Below are 23821 nucleotides of genomic sequence, written 5' to 3'. Positions count from 1 at the left end.
ATCATATATTTTCATACCGTGGATACTGATCATTTCTTGAAAAAAAAATATTATTGCGTTCAGCTGACAAAAATGTCAAAAATATACACTGACGCTAGTTTGTATGAATGAATAAGTAAATGTGGGCAAGTTTCTGTACACGATTGGCGAAAATAAGATGCATAAATGGATTTATAGTGATTTTACGGACATATCGTGTACACAATCCTGATCAATCTTCGGCAGATCTGAAATATTCTGTGAATGTTCTCTATGAAACCAACAGTGAAATATAACTTAATGGGCATCAAAATATTCGGAACAAAACGCTGCATATGATGAGGGGGTCCTATAGTATGGATACGATGATATGTAAATACTTACGTTCAAAATTTGCCTCCAAGCGAACTTGTTTATTCAGACAGGCGCCATTTTTCCGTGAAACTGATCACAAGCAAGTCGCGTGTTTCGCGACCGTGTTTTGGTGGGTTCGTGTTGCTAAGTTGTTGTGTCCTGTGTACTAGTATGTGTCTGTTTGTCTTTTTCTTTACTAGACATGGCACAACTTTTGGGTCCTCGATGCTCTTCAAGTTTGTACTTGTTTGGCTTGATAATTATTTTATTCTGAGCGTCACTGATGAGTCTTGTGTGGACGAAACGCGCGTATAGCATATTAAATTATAATCCTGGTACCTTTGATAACTTTATAAAGTATATACTAAATATCCATTGAGAATGGAAATAGGAATAACTACGACGTAAATATAAGTACATGTATAATTGATTTTTTCTCTCGTGTAGATCTGCCAAAAAAAGTAAAGGCATTTATAAAGTCTAGTATATCACATTTGGTATTTTCTTTACCAGTATAAAACAAACAAAATATAATATATGAATAAACCTGAGTATGTACGAGATCGCGTCTTGAACAAATGAAAAAAATATGTAAGTACATTAAAAGTTATTTTTCCTCATCTGGTGTCTCCTTTAGGAGGACTTGTATGTGAATGATTGTCCACAATGTTCACATACAGATGTTAAATTCTTGTGTTGACTGTTCATATGTGATGTAAGTTCTCTCCTTGTGAACGATGCAGAAATTTCCATTTCCACAACAGATATTTTTTTTAGGTGAACTTGTGCCGCGTCTTTCTTTGTGTTCCACCAATGTATGCTGATAGGATAACTCCCCTCCACAAATGTCACATTTTAATTTATCCGTGTGCTTCCGTATTATGTGCGCCCGGAGACGTCACAAAGATGAAATTTCCGCTTGACAATCATTTATGTTACACTGAAAAGGCTTGGCTTCCTTGTGAACCACAGATTCATGCCTTCTTTTACTATCTTTAGATGAAAATGTCTTCTAGTGTGTTTTCTGGTACCAGGTTTACATGAAAGTTCAGTTTTGGACGTTGAGTACATGACTTGTTATACTGCAGCAATGGTGGCGTGTTCTATCAATATAAAGTAGAATAAAGTCTTAATAGATGCACTTCCCCTCACGCATTTATGATGTCTTTGGTGTTAAGATTAGCTGAAAAACCGCAACCAAAGTCTGTCGTCAGTTTGGATGTACAAGTACGCAGACACGTCCAGTCAGATTGGTATATTTAATTCTACCTCTTGTGTTTGTGGAGTGCGGGAACTCTTGGGGTCCGTAAGTGGTTTGTTTTAAGACTTCATCTCGACCCTATCCACTATCTCTTCATTTTTCAGTGGTAATTCACATCCCTCTGTATATCATCTGTTTTGTAACCTTTCTTTGGTTTATGTTGCTTTATACGGTTTTGCACCTTAGAGACTTTTAAGAGCTCATATTTAAACATAATTAAAGGCCACAATTGTGACCTGCGGATGCTTATTCTTGTTGCAATATAATTTTGTTATTGAAAGAGATGGTGTCTCATAATTTTCTCTATTTTTTTAGCTTTGCCACAAACTTGTCATAAACGATCTGCAATTTTAGCAAAGGATTGCATTTTATATTCCTTTACTTAGTCCATACAAAATAATGACCAGAAATTTTAATAGAAACCTTCCTCATCACCATATATATGTTGATATATGGGTCATTTTCAAAAAATGTCGAATTTTCAGTACACTCATGTACACATTTTTATCTCTAATGGAAATTTCAGTTGTAATGGTTTAAATGAAAGCTTGTCGGATTTGTGATTCAGAACATTAATAATAAACACACCTTACATCTATTTTGATAAGATTAAACTGCATTTAAGTCCGATTTTGTGGGTATTTGTGTACGTACAGTGTAACAAAAACACATTTTAAATGATTTTTTCCCGATTTTCTGATCGCCTTGATATCTGCAAAAGGGACTTTTTAAGAACGTTAATTATTACTCTAACGATAAATCGTAGCCTCTTTATCATTGTGTGTAACATATTATCTACAAACTAAATTCAATCAGCGTACGGAAGGTTCATATCCATCCTGTTACCGCTACTTAAATCAGCCGTTAAATTATTCTCCCTATGAATATTGAATATATTGAATCAGTCATTGTTGATTTCAAAAGTGCAAAGTAATCTTTACATTTAAAACGACTCGTTTCTTGGACGACAGTGTAGAGAAAAGAAATTTCAAGACATTTAGTGAAAAAAATAGAGTGTACTTTTTTTCATGTCTATGCTGTTGCCAACAATTTTGATTAATTACACCAACAGTATGCTTGTAAAAAGTGCAATAACGTGTTGGAAACCAAATTCACAATAGAAAACCATAATCACTTCACCAAAGGGAGTAGTTATTTCACAACAGCAATCAAAAACGAAGAAATTTGTTGAATATCCTGTTACTATGGTTGCTATGGTTACAGTAACAGGATAGACAATTGTAGACAAAAACGTCGTTATTTTTTTTATCTTAAGATATACATGTAGGTGCAAAACGAATGAAATATTTCGTTGTTTGAACTCATCTTAAGGTTATAACGTCTTAATCTTCCCAATTAAGCATTTGCAGGTGCAATACTGATATTGGTAACAGGATAGACTTTTATATAGTGATATATCAGAAACGTACGTTCCTGTTACCAATGAAATAAAGAGAAAAGTAAACTAACTTATGAGGGATTTACTTGATGTTGGGTTTATTTGAAAGGATGAAAAAATGCCGAACAATATAAATTGCTATCTTAGACTTGCATTACTGGTGGTAATTTTTACAACCTTTGAAAACCAATTTTTAGAGGCATTTTTCAGTACAACCTGGAAAATTGGCAAATAATCTATTATTTTACAGAATGAATATATATAGAAGTTTATTCTCTTGAAAACCATCTACGTAAAACAAGCTTAACATTTTATCTAAACCTTTTCTTAACCCAAAATTCTTTTGAAAATGGTAACAGGATAGACAAAATATTGTACCACCGATCAAAAAATGTTTCAAGATATTCTTGTATGACACCATTAAGATCGCATCTTTTAATATGTTGTTCTTAAAGTACTGTCTGTTTTGATTTGCTTATGTAGAGAGTTGTAATGAACTTTTAATAAATTTTTCAATTTCAAAATTCGACATTTTTTTTAAATGACCCATATCTCAATAAATTTACTGACTTACAGGCCTAACAAATTTTCACGACTTCATGTTTTGTTTACATTTTCATTGACGATTGCGGACGCCAATATTGTACCTTACTCTAAAAAAAATGATATCGTTTCATAACTACAGCTCATCATTATCCAACGTCCTGGTGTTGAAATTATAGAATAAACAGTAAATATGTAATATATATATAAATATGTATAGTCACTCTACAGCAATTATAGTCCCATAATGAAATGTACAGTTCACCATTATTAGAATATAAGGAACACGGCAAACGAAGAAACATAATGTCAAATGGTTATCAACAGTAACTATATGATGTTTTGAATACAACATTTATGGCGAAATGATTTGTAAATGTTCGAATTTTAAAAGTCTAATACAATTGCAATACTGAATTCAAAATGACAATTACGATTCCATCTCGGGGAACAAGTTTCCCTCCATTTATATTCGGATAATTGTCTCTTCAGTTCTCTATTTTCAAATTCATTTTTCTTTTACTTCTGTAGGGACGGTCCTTTCTTCCTCAGAACCTCTAGCTTACTTTTAGTTGCCTTCCTCCGTCTTTCTACTTTGTCCATAAAGTCTCACCTAGTGCGAATATGTTCCTGTACCTCTTGAATTATGTCTGGTATAAGGGAAGGATACACTTCCCCCAAATCCATGCGACTGCTTTGGGAGAAGTTATCCCACGAAGTGTGAAAAGGATGGAAGAAGGGTGGCTTGCTTTCGATCCTTGGCAGGCCTTTTCCGGTATTCCTCTATGCTTACTCTGGTTTTGGTGGGTGGTAAAATCGAAATAAGTGCAGATGATGAAGGTTGGGGTGTAGAAGTGGAAATAGCATTACATGTAGCTGGCAGACAGACAGAAAGAGGGACGTTGAATTTTATTTCATTATCTTGGTTACACCCTAGGATGATGTAAAGTACTCTAGAGTTTACCATTGGAGAGGGAACAATAAATGAGGTCACATTGACTTCAAACTTCCAATGTAGTGGCTGAAATAATTTGAAGTTACTGTGATTGTGGAAGAAGATGTGTTTGCAGTGGGTATGATAGACTGACGATGAAGTAGACCACTTTCTTAGATTTTAGTACGATTCTGGTGTCGTTTTTATTTCCATGTACAAATTTTATGTGTGAATTGAGATCCGATCTTCTCCTTAGACGACTGCGGCAGTATTGAATCGCGATCGGGCACTCTTAACTTCTGCACTGATGACATGCGCCTGTCCTCCCAGTGCCTTGAACATTTAGGGTTAGACACGAACCTTCCACCAAATTCACAATCTGCAAGAAGACAATGCATGTCTGTAGAAAAATAAAATTCCATAAATTTTCTTGATCAAAAGTTTCTTCCTCAGCAATTATATTAAGTGGTTCTTCTGTAGACATTATAGACACAATATAAAAGCTTTAGAATTTTTTTTTTCTCGCATCAAGATGCTTCATCTAGTACAGTTAACAGAAATTATTAAGAGCAACAACGTGATTTTAATATACCGTTAAAAGCACCCTTTAGACCTTGATATATTTATTTATTATTGTAGTTATTATTCTTATATCCGCAACAGGGGTATCTGCGGGTGATGAAAAACTACTTTAAACACAGCCCTAGTCATTGAATGGAATGTAACTTTCCAATCTATTGTTTCTGTATTTAGCTCGACACATTTAGCTCCCGGGTGCGGGAATTTCTCGCTGTATTGAAGACCTGTTGGTGACCTTCTGCTGTTGTCTGTTCTATGGTCGGATTGTTGTCTCTTTGACACATTCCCCATTTCCATTCTCAATTGTACAGTCCGCACCTTCTTGGATAAGGTTTGACTCCCCAGAAGAAGAATCAATACCCAGTAGAATTTATGCCCGACTTTCATTTTTCTAATCTTTTAATCAGCTTAACTCGTTAAATATCGTCTAAGTTCATTATTATGATGCGCAAAACCTATGACTGTTTAATGCATCTACAAGAGTTTGGATCCACAGATGTGGTGCATTTGTAGAGCTAAGCTTAAATGAAAAGGAGTAAAAAAAACATTGATACTATAAATTTTGCTAATACATTTACGAGCTTTGTCAATAGGTTTTTCATACTCTTTATGTACTGCCGTGTATGTGCCATTATCCAAAAGACAATGCAGAAATGTTTGTAAAGCAGGCGGCATATTTTCAATAGAATGATCCACATACTACATGTACTAGTAATAGATATTCATCACATTGGATTACACATTTTCTAATCTGCTTCCGGAAAATACCAGCAGCTACATAAAGTATTTATTCTTCATTGCAAACAGTGTCGGAAACACTGCTCAGATCTTTAGATTTGACAGACTGTATAACACATTTTAATGTTAAAATCTTTTAATCTTACCAACTGACTATCACATTTTAAAAGGTTAGCCGTCTATAGGACAACAGACAGCTTTTCAAAGCTACTGTATACAATATTGGACATACCTTGGCCTTGTTGAGGCTGTATGACTTTAGACTGCCCAAAATATGTTTGTAGTTTTAATTGAATGTTGTGTAGCTGTTGTCAAGATCTCTTTTTTGAGTACAGTCACGTCACCTTTCATCGTCGAAACAAATGTAGGAAATGCTGTTTCTTGTTCAGGAATGAAGCTCTCTACTTTCGGATTTCCAATCTTTTAGTAAATATTTAGTAATGCACGCTCGATGGTATAAAGCTTTATTGGTAAAATTATAGTGAGTAATTTTGTAAATCATATCATTGTTGGAGATATATGTAGCAACACTCAATACAGTTTGAGTTCTCTCCTCAGAGGTTACCTTATGAAGTTGTTTGGCTTGCTTAAAGGCTTCACATTTGCCAAATACACAAACAGAACTATAAGTTGTGCTTACTTGTAAAAGATTTATAGCAACTCTTATGATATGTTATGCTTTCAAATGGGATGTTATCTATTTTTCATACTCATCGATTAATCTTCTGTAAACTTCATCTTTTCGTTTTTCTTCCTTGATCTTCCTTTAACAAAATAGGGTTTCTGTGGTAAAAACATGTCAGACTATGTATCTGTACCAATCAATGCTTTTTAGTATAGGAAGGGTTCATTTTAACTGGACTGTGAAAATTCCACATGATTCGGAAAATTTTCAGATACGATTCCTTATTTAGTAAGGGATGAGTTCGACATAACTCAAAACCTATAGTTATTATTTATTTAGATCTTAATTTTGAACAATTTTATATTTATTAAATTTACAATAAAGTACTGTATCAGTTTTAAATAGAAATAGAACCGTTTTAGTATGATTTGTCGTACTCCAACAGCACACGTGCATATACTTCAATCGACTAAGAAATACAGTAAAAAAAAGATTACAAAGTCGATAAGGGTTTCCGGAAACTAGAGCAATGTAACCAATATTGTAAAAACTATAGAAATTCGTGAATTGGAAAAATGTTAGATAGTCTTGGCAATGAATGAAACAAGATAAATGACTAGTAATTTTGACTGTTCTTAAACGGATAGAGCGTAAACAGGTAAATCCATTTAATAAACATAAAACTGTAGATCTGAAAATGTCAAGACCATAAAAATTTTCGTATAATATGTCCAGTATTATGAAGGAATGCAAAAGCATGAGGACATTTATATACATGTCGTGTGTAAATATTGTTATTTAATATAATTTAAGAATCTAATTCGCTAAATTATTCTGCTTAAAAGAAGAGATACGCTTAATTTTCTCTGCTTGAAAAACAATTTCTTGTATGTGGTATTTGGATTCGAAGAAGATGATGTATCATTTGATTTACGTTTAGTTGTTTTTCTAACATGCTGGTTGATCTTAGGTTTTGAAGATCTAATAATGATCTTAGATTTTGTTTCAAATTTTGAGTGATTAACATACTCTTGTTTCTTTACGGGTTTCTGGTTCTGTACTTGTCTTTCATGCCACTATCTTATAGATTGAACGTCTTCATTCTTGGGTGGATTTGGTGGACAAAGGAGAAGGTTCACGAAGGGTTAAAATTGGACCTGATTTTTGTATGTTTTTTAAATCGGGCCAAAAAATTAAATTTCACATAGAAATACTTGTGATAATACTTCTAAGACAAAAACAGTTTTTCTGGCACTTTCCTTTACTATTTATGGAGCAATGACCCCTTAAATGAGCATTATTTGTATTAAAAGGTCAATTTTGGTCCTTTTGTCCATAATTTCAATTGTTTTTGGTATAATTGACATTGGCCTCCATCTACGATCCAAAAAGTTTTTATATTGATGAAATTTATATAAAGAATTGGAAATGTCCCATCACTTTGCGTCCGTCGTAGTCCGTCGTCGTTGTTAACTTTTACAAAAATCTTCTCCTCTGAAACTACTGCAAATCTGACATGGGGTAAAATTGTTTATCAGGTCAAGATCTATCTGCCCTGAAATTTTCAGACAACCCTTTGTTGGGTTGCTGCCCCTGAATTAGTTATTTTATTTTATGGAAATTTTGCAGTTTTTGCTTATTATCTTGAATATTATTATAGATAGAGATAAACTGTAAACAGCAATAATGTTCAGCAAAGTAAGATTTACAAATAAGTAAACATGACCGAAATGGTCAGTTGACCCCTTTAGGAGTTATTGCCCTTTATAGTCAATTTTTAACCATTTTTCGTAAATCTTAGTAATCTTTTACAAAAATCTTCTCCTCTGAAACTACTTGGCCAAATTTATCCAAACTTGGCCACAATTATCTTTGGGGTATCTAGTTTTAAAAATGTGTCCGGTGACCCGGCCAACCAACCGAGATGGCTGCCACGGCTAAAAATAGAACATAGGGGTAAAATGCAGTTTTTAGCTTATAACTTAAAAACCAAAGCATTTAGAGCAAATCTGCCATTTGGTAAAATTGTTTATCAGGTCAAGATCTATCTACCCTGAAATTTTCAGATGAATCTGACAACCTGTTGTTGGGTTGCTGCCCCTGAATTGGTAATTTTAAGGAAATTTTGCTGTTTTTTGGTTATTATCTTGTATATTATTATAGATTATAAGATAGAGATAAACTGTAAACAGCAATAATGTTCAGCAAAGTAAGATTTACAAATAAGTCAACATGACCGAAATGGTCAATTGACCCCCTAAGGAGTTATTGTCCTTTATAGTCAATTTTCAACAATTTTTATAAAATTTGTAAATTTTTACTAACATTTTCCACTGAAACTACTGGACCAAGTTCATTATAGATAGAGATAATTGTAAGCAGCAAGGATGATCAGTAAAGTAAGATGTACAAACACATCACCATCACCAAAATACAATTTTGTCATGAATCCATCTGCTTCCTTTGTTTAATAGTCACATAGACCAAGGTGGGCGACACAGGCTCTTTAGAGCCTCTAGTTTAGGTTAATTTGTATATATTGGTTCTGCGTCGGCATAAGCCATGTCCTCTGAATTAGATATCCAATCAGCTGATTCAGTTATTCCATTCATAATGACAGTGAAATCATCGTCTTTGTTTTTCCTCTGATTGGCACTGTTGAAGATTTGCATCATATTATAGAAAACAAGGACTGGTCTATTGCATCTCTATAAAACGGATAAACACAAGACTAACGATAAGTGGAATGTAAATTTGTAGGAGAAGGTGTAGAACTATAGGATTTACAGGCAATAGAGCACAAGTTGTATTTGTGTATTACTGTTAAATGGGTACGATGAAATTTATGACATTTTGAACTGTAGATGCTAGCGAATGGTCTTCATATTTGTACTTGTTTGGCTTTTTGACTATTATGATCTGAGCGTCACTGATGAGTCTTGTGTAGACGAAACGCTCGTCTGGCATTCAGTGAAGCTCAGATCTGAATAGTTATGAAGCCAAACAAGTACAAAGTTGAAGAGCATTGAGGACCCAAAAGTCCAAAAATGTTGTGCCAAATACGGCTAAGGTAATCTATTCCTGGAACAAGAAAATCCTTAGTTTTTCGAAAAATTCAATGTTTTGGAACAGGAAATTTATAAAAATGACCATATAATTGATATTCATGTCAACACCGAAGTGTTAACTACTGGGCTGGTGATACCCTCGGGGACGAAACGTCCACCAGCAGTGGTATCGACCCAGTGGTGTAAATAGTTGTGCAGTTATGTCGTCTGTTTTAAAGACCGAAAGTATGCTTATATGATTTAATATACTCACCTTGAATCTTGAGTCTTATATTTATTCGTAGCTGAGTCACGACTGAAGGTAACTCTATAAGTGTTCCTTATTTATATTTTTAATACCAACGTTCTTCCTTATGACGTCACAGTTATCGATTACGACAATCAGTCTTGATTTACTACAGTTAAATAAACTTTGTTGTGTTTGTGACTCAGTGAAAACATAGTGAAAGCAATACATATAGTATTTATGACAAAAAACAATTAATACAGATAAACATACCACATTGGAATGTCATTTATAAATGTGCAACGGATAATTAAATCAAACAGAATAATACATAACGGTAAGTAACACTGGCTCACTCAATGTGATAAAATCTTCAAATATGTCCTTTTCTTTCTCATAATTTGGAGAAATCATGACGTAATGTTTTAACCTAGCTATACATACAAAATTAATAATGCACCAATAATATTTTGAGCCTACAATTATATTTCAGGTTTTCAAATTCAAGTTGAACTTGAAAACCTGAAACTTGGTTATAAATGGCGTTAACATATAATTGTAGGCTCAAAATATTATTGGTTTTCCACCTAAAAACACCATAAATTCCGCATATTGGACTTTCATCCTTTTTGGGGGGTTAAATTAACTATTTAACACACATTTCATGATATATGAAAATCGAAATATTGATCAAAAAGCATTTTTATTCTTTCAGTACTTTTTGAAATTGGCCCTTCTGTGAAGAAAAATTACGATTTGGTCGATCTTATAAGTGTTACTTATTCTTTTACAAGGTGTGTCTTAATACTGTGGTATTTAATTTCACATGTTTCATCTTGAAAAATAAAAAAAAACACCAATCAAATCTTTACCATGAACATCACCTCACAGGGAATTCATCATTGTGGCATCAATGTGGATTCTCACCTTGATATAACAGTTACTAGAACAAACTAGAACATTATCGTGACATTGCGGGTCCATCATATAATCAAAGAACCTACGCCTTATGGTAAGCCTGGATTTTTATATTTTGTATTGTCATTTGGTGCACAGTTGTTCCCGGTACAATTACGTGTGATTATTACCCTTGTTTATGGCAAATCTCTAATACACTATCTGGTTGTGCGCCTTACAGACGGGAACGTACAGATTAGGTAACAGGAATCGGGTAATGCTGTGACATATACTATCGGAATCGGTATCGGATTCGACCAGGAACCTGCTAATTAATGGTAATATTAATTATGTGAAAAACAAAAGGGACTGGGATGGTTTAAAAAGTAAAATCACTAAAAAATTCGGAATTCCGAGAAAATTCAAAACGGAAAGTCCCTAATTAAATGGCAAAATATAAAGCTTAAACACATCAGACGAATGGATAACAACTGTCATGTCATATTCCTGACTTGGAACAGATATTTTCTTACATAGAAATTTGGATTCATAGCTTACTAAACCTTTTACTTGTGTGACAGTCGCATCAAATTCCATTATATTGACAACGATGCGCGAACAAAATCAAACAGAAATAATAGGAAAAAATGTCAAAAATACAACAGTCAACATTATGTTTTAATCTTACTCCCAAAGAAAACAAACAAATTTGTAACAGCATTGACCTATACTTTTTACATATAGAGATACATTCTGTTGGCAGTACATTGACTGAGTATGCCGGAAAGCGCATAAGACACAGATCGATAACGTTCTCCGAATTGGGATATTTTTTTTCAAAAAGTTGCTTTTCTGTGGAAAGAAGATTGGAAATACAAAACACTTAATTTATACGTCTTATCACAAATATTTCCGACTTTGTATGGTTTCAGAGGATTTGCGGCTCAATGAAATCGGTCTCTTCCAATAGTAGAAAAGTTTATCGAATTGTCTATTGTCTTGAAGTGGACTTGGATGTATTCTTCCTTTAAAGCCACAGTATTTAGGTATTTCAATGCTGTAAAAGTTATTCAACAACATCATCAATCCTTTCTGGCTTGCTTTTCACAGCGGTGAATCAACATCATTGTCACACTGTTTTACGTCGGCTGAATGTTGTAACAGTTCTTTGACAACATCAACATGTCCATTCTGACTTGCTATAGTCAGAGGTGATAAACCATCATTGTCGCATAGATTTACGTCTGCTGAATGTTTTAACAGTTTTTGAACAACATTAACATGTCCTTCCTGACAAGCGATAGAGAGAGGTGATACACCATTATTGTCACATAAGTTTAATTCTGCTGAATGTTTTAACAGTTCTACAACCACATCAACATTGCCATTCTGACTTGCTATATACAGAGGGGATACACCATCATTGTCACACAGTGTTACTGTCGCTGAATGTTGTAACAGTTCCTTAACAACATTTATGTGTCCAATCTCACTTGCTATATACAAAGGTGATGCACCATTATTTTTACATTTGTTTACTTTTGCTGCATGTTGCAACAGTTCTTTTACAACATCAACATGGCCTTGTTGACTGGCTATATAAATTGCAGAGCATCCATTACTATCACAAACATCAATATCCACATCATTACACTTCAGAAGTTCATGTACAACCTCCCTTCTGTTATAATAACAAGCAATCAGTAGCGGTGTGATGTTATTATTTATACAAACATTGACATCTGCTGAATATTTTAACAGATATTTAACAACATGAACATGTCCATTCTGACTTGCTATCCACAGGGGTGATGTATCATTATTGGCACACTGGTTTACCTCTGTTGAATTTTGTAACAGTTCGTTAACAACTTCAACATGTCCTTCCTGGCTTGCTATATACAGAGGCGAGTAACCATCCTCGTCACATCGATTAACTTCTGCTAAATGTTGTAACAATTCTTTTACAACATCCACATGTCCATTCTGGCTTGCTTGCCACAGAGGTGATACGCCATTTATCATGCATTGATTGACATGTGCTGAATGTTGTAACAGTACTTTAACAACATCAACGTGTCCATCCTGACTTGCTATATACAGAGGTGAGACACCATTAAAGTTACACTGATTTACTTCTGCTGAATATTTTAACAATTCTTTAACAACATGAACATGTCCATTTTGACTTGCTATATGCAGAGATGATACACCATTGTTGTTATATTGATTTACTTCTGCTGACTGTTGTAGTAGTTCTTCAACAACATTAATATGTCCTTCCTGACTTGCCCAAAATAAAGGAAAGCAACCATCCTCTTTACAATAGTTAATGTCACTTTTCCTACTAATCAACCATCTGACAAGGTCTACAGAACCCACATAACAGCTTCCCCCAAGTGCTATGTCTTTACTTTTTATATCGTGTTTACTAGCAAGTTCTTCTTGTTTTGATTGGTCTAGTTTGTTTAAACTGTTTATAAACTTCTTTTTGAATGAAGAAGAATTCATGTTTCTGTTATCAAATACATTGTCTACAAAACCATTATCCCAGTCCTTCACGAGTCTTTCTATATATATGTTGATTTTGTTATCGGGTATTCTTATAGCAAACTCTATATCCGTGTCAATGTTATCTTCTGTCTCACATATAAATCTCTCGCGTATGAATCCAGTTTTGGCATGGTCAATGAAGACCTGAATCATCTTCTCCCCAAAGTATTTTGCCAGAAAATCAAACAATTTATCATGGATTATTTTGTATGTTCCGTTCTCCTTTACCACATATGTACCTCCCAGGGTTTCGAGGGACTTTCTTAAACGTTCCATTGACGTTTCAATACTCAGTTCACATTTATCCAGTAAATCTTCTATTACTGTCAATGCCTTTTTATATTTAATTGAGAAAGTTTCTTCTTTCAATGTGTTGTTAAACATCACACAAAGGACCAAGCTACAATATTTCATCTTACCAGCATCCCCTTCTTGATACAAGTTCTCAAGTTCGCTTTGAAAAACTCCGAATGGATTGCTGAAAAAATTACTGATATTTATATGTTTCTGGAATTTCTGCTTATGATATAAACTACATAAAAGTGGAAAAAAATCATATTTTTCTGACAATTCTGTGACTTTATTGACATTTTCTCCAAAGTACATTTTTGCTATTGCAAATCTTTCAGCAGCACTAAGTCTTAATTCTTGTGAACTTAAATCAATATGACAAGTTTTGAAAATAGACAGACTGCTAAATTGCTCTTCTTTATAAACATCCAGCCTACACGTAAACATAATTTTACAACAGTTGTCTTCAAGTAGAGATTCAATATGTTCACGTCTTTGTTTCCATTCATTAAAAATCTGTTGATTAAGAGTATACCGCCCACAAACGTCATCAAAGACAAATAATGTTTTCCTTCCATGTTTAAACCATTGTCTAACATCACCAGGACTTTCACACGGAATTATAATATAGCCTTGATTCATCATCATCAAAGAAACATGGTGTGAAAGAAAAGTTTTTCCAGTACCAGAATTTCCAACAATTGCTACACAATTTTCTGTCAAAATACTTGTCATTACTGGTTTCTCTGCTGCAGTACTAAAATACATTTTATCATCCTCTTTCCACTGTTTCAAACGTCGTTCAAATTGCTCTGTCAAATAAAATATCATAGTTTGGTTGGGTCAGTTTATTTAATTATTTGCAATTTAATCTAAACTTCAACAAGCTTTTATTACTCACCTTGTTCATCTGTACTAAATTTTATTTACATGTCATGTTTTCGGTTGAACAAGGGCTGCCAAATTAATCATTTATTTTATGCAAACGGATGTTATTTATTAAAATAATTTAAAAAAAACATTGGATGATAACTTTACGCAAGTTTGCTATTATCCTTATGTATAAAATGTTAGCAGGGTAGGGAATATTTAATGTACTAAATAGAAAAATATGTTCTACGAGATCACTGTCCATATATAGTCTCCCCATAAAAAGGAAACGCAACATGTGAAAAACAAAATTTACAAACTTTCAACATCATATAAAATACAAAATCATTGCATCAATATTACACACGTGTTATTCTGATTTAAAGTTTATTTAGATATCAAAATTGTTTACGCTTAAAAAGTCCATAGCTTTCAATATTGAAAAACATTAAAACAAAAGAAATTTTTCAAAAAAAATTGCAACAGATGCTATAGAATTCAGATCACTGATAATCTCTAATCATTAAATGTTTAGGTCATGTAAACATGGTAAACATTTGAACCAAAAAGGAAGTTTCTAAATGTTAAATACAAGACAAAACCAACTTCATTTATCTGTAAAAAAGGCAAACCCTATTTATTTTTATACAAAATTGTGTTTTGATAATAAAGAAACTTATACCTACTTATAAAATGTCATGAAGATTTGAGAAGGTATTGTCAACTCAAACTTAAACGCAAATATATATATCCAAAATCAAAAGTCCATTTATAAAATAAAAACCACCAAATCATAGTTCATCACATCCGGTGTCATACGAAAAAGAGTAAAACAAATATTTCCTTTGATAGTTGCTGATAGTTAACACAACATTTCATTGCAGAAAAAAACAAGTTCATAAAAAATGTTCTCGAGTGTTTTAAATCGCTTTTTTTTTTATATTTTGTGTATATTTAAAATAATTTGGAAACTTGAGGTAACATGGTTTCTTGAGCTTTAAAAAGGGGAAAGAAGGGTTAACATTTGATTCGATTACTTGTAAGCAATGACAATTTATGTGAAATGTTTACTGTAGTACTGGACATGTTAAACATTTACGCATGCCATCCTTTACTGAAAACCAAGATAATTTCCAAACGATGTTTGGTAAAATTCCAATTTAACAAAGACTTATGGGGGAATCATTTGTCGTTTTTCTCCTATAAGTAAAATGTGGGGAAGCATTCAAATAAAAAGAACACAGTTCATAAATCTTTTTTCATCAATTCGCGCATTTACAGCTTGAATCTATATTAAAAATATTTTCATTTTTGCAAATATGAAGAAAAAAAAACATGTGAAATATATGCTGGTCATTAATGCACAAGATTATACCTCCATACAGTTGATGGCGTTGCTGTATGGACATAATTAGCAAGTAGGTGCTGATATGTTAAAACTTATGGTAGCTTTTCAGACTTATTCACTGATGTTACCAACCTTAACAAAACACCAAAGAATTTAAAAAAAGTTGAATTGTTCATTGTTTAGCGACGTTAACTTCTTATTAACCATTGTCAACATTTGTTCAAACATAAGTACTAGTAAAGTAATTGATAAAACATGAAATGAAACAATTTTCTTCTAAATAAAACAATTAAAAAAATGATTTCTGTAAAAAAATTCTTAAATGATCTTACCAAGTATATTATTAGGGATAACTTCATCATGTGTACGTGTTAAATCTTCTAGTTTGGTTTGAATCGCATGAAAATCTAAAAAAGTAAAACTAGTTGTATGGAATGCAAATGTAGACATTTTGAGTTTCTTTATCTTTTTAACAATGTCTTTATATCAAACAGTACATTAAGTATCTTGTATGTTGTAAAAATGCAATGTTTACTGTTTGAAAATAAGCATGAATAATAAGCAATTTCTTGTGGAAATCAGAAGCAACTGTCATCTCAATAACATTTACCAGCAAGTTAGCCTTTTCAAAATTTGTTGATATATTGTTTTGACAAATAAAAATGAGGTTTAAGATACCAACAAAATACCCAAACTCATAAGCCATGACACGACCGAAAGACAAACAACATGAACTGCACCAAAAATGGGGATATCGTGTGTTCAGGACGAAAAGCAGATCCGGCTCCACTCCCGACACCCGTCGTGTTACTTATGTACATTACTTTGTCAAGTTTCAATCTTTGTTATATTGACAGCTCTCTGAGATAGTTTCGGTTAATAACCAAATCCGTAACTGACCTTATTTACTTAAAAATGTAAGATTGTTTCACTATTTTGTCGTTTTACTAGGCATTTAAAACTTATAAAAATATCAAATATCCTAAAAGTTTTTATTAATTAGGCTTCATAAACTGTTCGTCTCGAGCTCATCTGACCATTTAACATGAAATTAGTTAATCTTTTTCACAAAACTGTGCTAGACTCACACGTTGAAAAGTTAATCGTGCTTTGAAAATGAAACACTGATCACACTTATATCATTTGTAACATCTAATGAGACTTGAAATATTTCTTTTAAGTTTGAGTTTACCTCTTTCCTTCCCTCTTTCTTGAAGTTTCTTCATTCCTGAAACAAGACAAACTAACTATATGTATAAATAAAACACTTTTAATGGCCGTTTTAATGACTAAATCAATATTGTCAACATTAACTGGGACTATATTGAAAGCCTGATATAAACAATACTCTATGAAAAGCAGTACTTATTTCTCTCGAAAATCAATCACAAAATGTTTATCTATTTACCAATTCCATTTAAAGATTAGAAGACGTGGTATGATCGTCAATGAGACAACTCTAAGCAAGAGATCAAATGATAAAGAAGTTAACATCCATAGGTCACCGTTTGTCCTTCAACAATTAAAAAAATCCCATACAGAATAGTAAGCTATAAAAAGCCCCGAAATGACAAATGTAAATCAATTCAAACAAGAAACTAACGGCCTAATTTATGTTCATAATAATGAACAAAAAACAAAACAAACGATACTCATTGAATTACAGGTTCTAACTTGATATAGACACATACAGTTCGTGGCGGGGATAAACTTGTTTGTTGGTGCAACACTTCTCCCTATCCCGGAACAGTGGTATAACGACACAGCATAAGAACAAACTATGAAAGCAATAAACGAAAAACAAGCATGAAAAACAGAAAAATCCGACAAACTGTCAATTACCGGCTCCTGACTTTGGACAGTCACGTGGCGGGGATCACTTTGTTTGAACGCGTTTAGAGAGCACTTGAAGTTACTGACAGCTAGAGTAGAACCCAAACCACATAACTACTAATAAAAAAGATTAAGCATCTAAAACTAAGACAAGGCTGTCTATACGTTTTTGAACTGAATTATTGTTACATTAATGTTAAATTATATTTACAGAAATAATTTTATTTTTGTTAGATTGCTTTGTTTTCTATGATCTCATCATTGTAATAAGGTAAGTTTGAAGGCAAATTTTGAAATTTAGATATTTTTATCTATTGGCAATATAGGTCAATCCAGAAGATACATCAATGATAATGCATGCATTATTTAAAAAAAATTTTAATTACCTATTTGAAACAACTGTATTTCATGCTCTGAAACTTGGGTGTTCTCCATTTCAAAAGCGATGTCTTCATACTGTCCATGTCGTAGAGCTTTAACAAGATGCGTGTACGCATCTTCGCCTTTGCGAAACAATTTCGAATATAAAATTCTATTACTATCGTGTCGAGTAATAGAAGTACTACAAACTTCCTCTTTTTCTTCAGTATTTAAAACACTCTTTTCATAAAGGTAGTCAGCTATATCAGTTTTGCTATCTACATCATGGACGAACTTCATATAGTTCTTTTGTAGCTGTACAATGTGTTTATGGAAAACTGAAACTTAAGAAAAGTTAAAGATGTGTTTGTCCATTTAGTTGTCAATCAAAACTATACAGAAATAAGGGATAATCAAAATTGTTGATTTGATTTCAATTTGCATATGCTGAACTAAGACCAGATGGTAAGTGTCGAATTGGTATTGTATAACCTGCCGGTCTTGATCTTTCACATCATTTACATTTTTAATTTGATTAACTCCCTTAAGGTGTCAGAATACCAATTAAGGAAGTTATCTTGTCATGTTTTGAGATTTTTTTGTCAGATTTTCGGAATCCTCTGGTTTTATCCATTTGAATGTCTTTAAAAAATTCCCCATTGACCCTTTTTTTCTTTTATAAATCTAATGTATAATGATAAGCCATCTGTAAAAGTCTTATAAAATTTAAATATTTTTTACTAGTTTTTGAGAACTTAAACTTGTCAATGATAAAGCTATGAAAAGTCAAGAGAAAATATTTTGCCGCCTAAATTTCAATGGCTTATATCTCGAAAACATGCACATTGAACTATATATATTTTTTGCTGTTTTGATTCCTTAATTAATCCCCTATCAATATAAACTAGTGTTTTGAAAAGTAAATTATTTTGAAACTGAGAAGCGAACTCCCTTTAAAATCCCTGTCTGTTAAAACAAATTTTGCACTTTTCACAGCTTTCTAAATATTTTACCTTAAGTTCAACTTCATAGAAACCAGGTTTACCCTGAATTGTACATGTATCACCTTTCTACATGCCAATTTTCAACCTACGTTTAAAGAACAATCTAACCCTGGGAACACAGGTTCTACAAACATAACATCGGGTTGTCTGGAAATCTTAAATTAGTATACTATGGAGTGCATTTATCCTGAATTTTGAATGCAAACTTATAGACGAGTAAATTTTTGTTCATAATGGTCTAAACATATTTCTCTTTCACCAAAACTTTCATTTCTGCAAAGTGGTTGGTAAGTTTCAGTTAGCAACGACATCAAAAGCACTATTTTGTGTCAGAGAAGAACTTCTTTTACATACGTTCTATAACGGAGGAAGTTATTGGTGGTCTGACATCTTTTAATACACGTGGTAAAGATTAACAAAAATCAGGTAATCAACACTTTCTTATATTATTGACCTTTTTTTTTTAACTATGCCTCAAATTATGGAGTAAACGGTTATAGATCATACAAATAAAAGTATGGTCCTAATGACAACTTATAGCAATGAAGAGAAAAAATGATGAACGCAACATTTATTTTCAGAATGGCTTTATATGACCATTTAATATGTTTTGTGCCAAAAATACTAGATTTTTCTATTTGCAAAAAATATAATTAATATTACTGTTCGTTTTGTGATAATTGATAGTTTAAGCTGTTACTACTCACTTATATCATGACAACTGATACTTTCATCACAGCTTTCAATACATTGCATTCTGCTGACAAGTTCTTGAACATCAGTATTGTATGGATCCGATTCTTTTAAAACATCCTTTAACACATTGAAGGTGCCATATGGTCGTTTAGTCAGGATATTAAGTAGAACCTTGTTTCGTTCAGTTTGTGTCAATGGTTTGATAATTTCATCTCTGTCTTCTATCATCAAAACACACCTTGAAATCAAGCTATCAAGAACCGTCTTGTCAAGTACTGTTTTAGTTAATAAATCATCATAGTAAGGAAAGAGTTCATGCTGTTTTTTATCTGAAAAAAATTCAAACTGGGTTTAAACCTTTCATAAAGACATCAGATGATAGGCATTCTAAATAGAAGATCAAGTCTATCTAGTATATCTAATATTCCCTTCGACAACGAATAACATATGACATAAATGATTTCAAGTGAATTAGTTCAATATTTTTCTTTGATTTTGAATCATTTAAATGCATTTGCCATTAACTACATTCATGTACATCAGTGTGAAAAATTCTGACCAGCCAGTTGATTGCACTCTTAATACCTCCTTCATAACAGTTAATATACTTTTTTGGTGTGGAGTATGGAATTTTGTTTGGAATTTTCTTTTCTTGTTAGTCGGATACCATTTTATTTACTTTAACATGCATGTTATTTGAAAGATTTCCACTTTTTTTTTAACTTTCCTAATTTCATTAAAATTTCTAGAAAACATTTGTGTATTACGCGAGGATTTAACTGTTCAAGAATTATCACAGTTTTTCGAGTAGTAATCTATGGAGAGGGGGAAAATAACATTTGGTGTTTGAATTGGTAGAGATCGGCTCTTCAATAAATGTATTAGGTTTTATCTTTTGTTCAGATGTATCAGTTTTATCTTTCGTTCAGATATATCGGTTTTATCTTTCGTTGACATATATCGGCTTGGAATCTCGATATTACATTTTCATATATATATATATATATCATGTATATATATGCATTTCTTCATTATAGATTATAAACCTTAATATTTGATGAAGAAGTAAATAAATATCTACACACTAAATTGAGTAATGGAAAATATGAATATGAAATTTAATATAATTTCTAGCTCCACAATTTTGGATCAAAGCATGTTTTTTTCTTTAAATATACCTCGCTATTATTTTTTCTTTAAGCAAGTGTTCGCTGGTATCTATATTGGTAAATAAAGTAATGCATTAGTTGTATACACCGGTGTTCAGAAGTCATAAATCGATTGAAAGAAAACAAATCCGGTTAACAAACTAAAACCGAGGGAAACGCATTAAATATACCTTGATCTTCCATACTGTCAAGAAGGGTGTTTCTGAATTGTTGAACATGCAACGATTTATTGTCCATTCCAACGTTTTCCATATGTCTTTAAGCTTCTCATCTTCCGCATAAATAAATTGAAAACATTGCACTCCCCTAAAACACTATTAGTAATCACAATTTAGTAGATGTAGATTTTCAAGGTAATAGAATTAACATTTTCGAGTGGTGTAATTTTCTTTGTTTACTGTTTACACGTAAAATTCTGTCCACCCTCTTACCCAAATATTAATTAAATGCTGTGCCCTTATTTGATAGATACGAAAAGATAAGCCTGTCCCAAGAAAAGTGCCTGTCATTCGGAGGTTTTTTGTTGATTACTGTCTACTTATTTTTATCTTGTTGTTTTAGCCGAAATTGATATATTTTTTGCTCATTGTTAAAGACTGTATTTTTATTGTACTACGGAAGTACCGTACACATGTCATTTGATCTATTGTAGATATATGGCTCATTGGTAATTAAATCACATATATTTCATCCTTAATACATGGAGTTAATATACCGTACAATATACCCTGCCTTATGAAACTGTCAAAGTAGTAATACTGAAGAAGTTTTGCCCTCTTTAGAACATAATGCAGCTGTATTTCTTTCAAGACCGAATCGAATCGACTTTAGAAAAACAAATATGATATGATAAATACATGGCTTCTTATAGTATATGAATATATTGCTTGTTTGATAAACAAAGCTATTAATTTTATTTTTGGAACATAGATTTGTATTGTGTTCTCTATTATCAAACATGTATATGTAGTAACGTTATAATCGATGTGGTTTTTCAAGAGGGAGAAAGTCAAACCTTTATTTCCTTTTGATATGCATGATATGTAAATAATAATAATAATAATAATAATAATAATAATAATAATAATAATAATAATAATAATAATAATAATAATAAATAAATAAATTCCTAAAATACTCAATCCGTACTGAGTTTTATGTTATAAAAATCGCACTAAGGAAGGTCGACCTTTTCATATATAAAGAGAAAAATCAACGTCCATTAATAAAAATATACGTAAAACACATAAAGTTATATTGTCAAAAAGTTATACAAAAGATGTTACTATTGAAATAAATGAATTCCTATATTTTACAGAAGAGATCAAAATTTGGCTTTTATGATTTAATGAAGTGAATTATTATTCGTTGATTTCGTGGGTACATGTGAGCCACGAATTTAAATGTTCATAGAATTATGAATTTTATATGTGCTTGTATAGTCAAATGCGTTTTGTTTTATATATACTTTTTCACTTGTTTGGTCTTTTGGAAAATGTTGTTTGTGCTGTATTTAGACCCTTTTACAACGAAATTTGTTTTACATGCACACGTATAAAATTTGCGGTTTTTATCCAACGCAATCATAGGTTTGAACGTAGTTTTCAATTTAGACTTGTTTATATATATGTGACTAATATACGTCAATGATGCATTTACCAACACGAACACTGAAACCCCCGAAGGTTTCAAATTTGGTCCTCAAACCGGGAAATGCTGTCTGTGATCTGGTTAATGTTGCCTTCAAATATTAGAGGAAATGTATTTTCAAAAATATATTTAAGAAAAGATGTATTTGGTTTATCTTTTAGTTTTGCGTTTAAATTATCCGACCAAATGCATGACGGAAAACTAGTATCCCCAATGACACATATTCATCAGTAATGCATTTCGTGCAGTTACAAGAATTGCCAATTTAAAATAATATTCTTCATATTTTAACCGCAGGGACACGTGTTCTGTTTATTCTACTACAATAAAAAAAATCATGAACACCAAATACTTATTGGATACAAAATAAACACTTACAAAATAAATATTTTTATGGCCCGCCAACAAAGTTTTCGGGGCCATATAGTTTTACCCTTGTCCGTCATTCCGTCATTCCGCAACAAATCATTAGACACAATTTCTTTTCTAAACTGGATTTTGGTGTGATTTTTGGTATGTGATTTAACCAGGATGAGTTACAGGTCAAGTGTAAGTTCTGGGCAATATAATTTCACCCTAACTTGTCCATCATTCCAGCATTCCACAACAAACCAAACATTTTTTTTTCTAAACGCCTTCAGATAGTGGGTTTTTTATTTTTTGGTATGTGATTTAACCGTGATGGAATGAGGTACAGATAAAGTATAAGTTTCGTTCTACTCTGTTAATTTTTGCCGAAATGTGAAAAGTAAAATCACAAAAATACTGAACCTGGATGAAAATTCAAAACAGAGAGTTCCTATTCAAATGTCAAAATCAAAGGATAAAACACATCAAACAAATGGACAAAAACTGTAATACTCCTGACTTGGTACCGGCATTTTCAAATGTAGAAAATGGTGGATTGAACCTAGTTTTATAAGGCTAAACCTCTCACTTGTACGACAGTCGCAGCAATTTCCATTATATTGACAATAATGCGTGAACAAAATGTCTTAAGTAGGGGTACAAATACAACACGGACCCCACCAAAAACTAGGGGTGATCTTAGGTGTGAGTGTACCATGACGAGTAACAGATCAAGTTTATGTTTCGTTCCCCTGTGCTGATTTTCATATCGTGTCAACGCATCTTGTTAGAACTGCATAACATCCAGGTCCTGTTGTTGATAGTTTGATATTTAACTTCATTGATCAAGGAATTTTTTTCATCCACCTAGGATTGGTGCTTGATACTATTAGTGTCCACATGTGTTGTTAAAATTGTAGATGTTTCAACTTTTTGGAACGGGACCCATTCGTGTCGATCCGACACATATAGTTTTTAAAGAATTCAATAATTTCAGCACTTACAAACCATTGTAATTTTTCAACTTCGTGAGAATTGATGTGATCATACAACGTCAAACAGGTAACAGAAAGTTTCAACAGGTGAGGAAATAATT

At 32.4% G+C, this 23821-nt stretch overlaps 1 protein-coding gene across 1 annotated transcript; it reads right to left on the bottom strand.

Annotated features, from left to right (window-relative positions):
* Positions 1-11268: 11268 nt before the first annotated feature.
* Positions 11269-21632, bottom strand: LOC143076039 (uncharacterized). Its single transcript, XM_076251659.1, has 6 exons — positions 20898-21632; positions 19570-19887; positions 17885-18196; positions 16858-16893; positions 15998-16072; positions 11269-14259 (listed from the first exon to the last, which is right to left on the bottom strand). Exons 1-6 carry the CDS (start codon positions 20977-20979, stop codon positions 11708-11710), a joined length of 3375 nt encoding a protein of 1124 aa, XP_076107774.1. The 5' UTR covers positions 20980-21632; the 3' UTR covers positions 11269-11707.
* Between the last annotated feature and the right edge of the window lie 2189 nt (positions 21633-23821).

The sequence above is a fragment of the Mytilus galloprovincialis genome, chromosome 5 (genome assembly GCF_965363235.1).
Source record: "Mytilus galloprovincialis chromosome 5, xbMytGall1.hap1.1, whole genome shotgun sequence".
NCBI lineage: Eukaryota > Metazoa > Mollusca > Bivalvia > Mytilida > Mytilidae > Mytilus > Mytilus galloprovincialis.
This window is presented reverse-complemented; position numbering and strand designations above follow the sequence as displayed.

Bases quoted from the DNA above. Each gene is read 5' to 3' on its own strand.
- LOC143076039 (XM_076251659.1), bottom strand. From the start codon at position 20,979: ATGGAAAACGTTGGAATGGACAATAAATCGTTGCATGTTCAACAATTC. The intron at 19,888-20,897 runs GTATATTTAATG...AATTTTTTTCAG, and splicing joins TGACAGTATGGAAGATCAAG to ATAAAAAACAGCATGAACTC. The intron at 16,894-17,884 runs GTAATTAAAATT...GTCTTGTTTCAG, and splicing joins AATACAGTTGTTTCAAATAG to GAATGAAGAAACTTCAAGAA.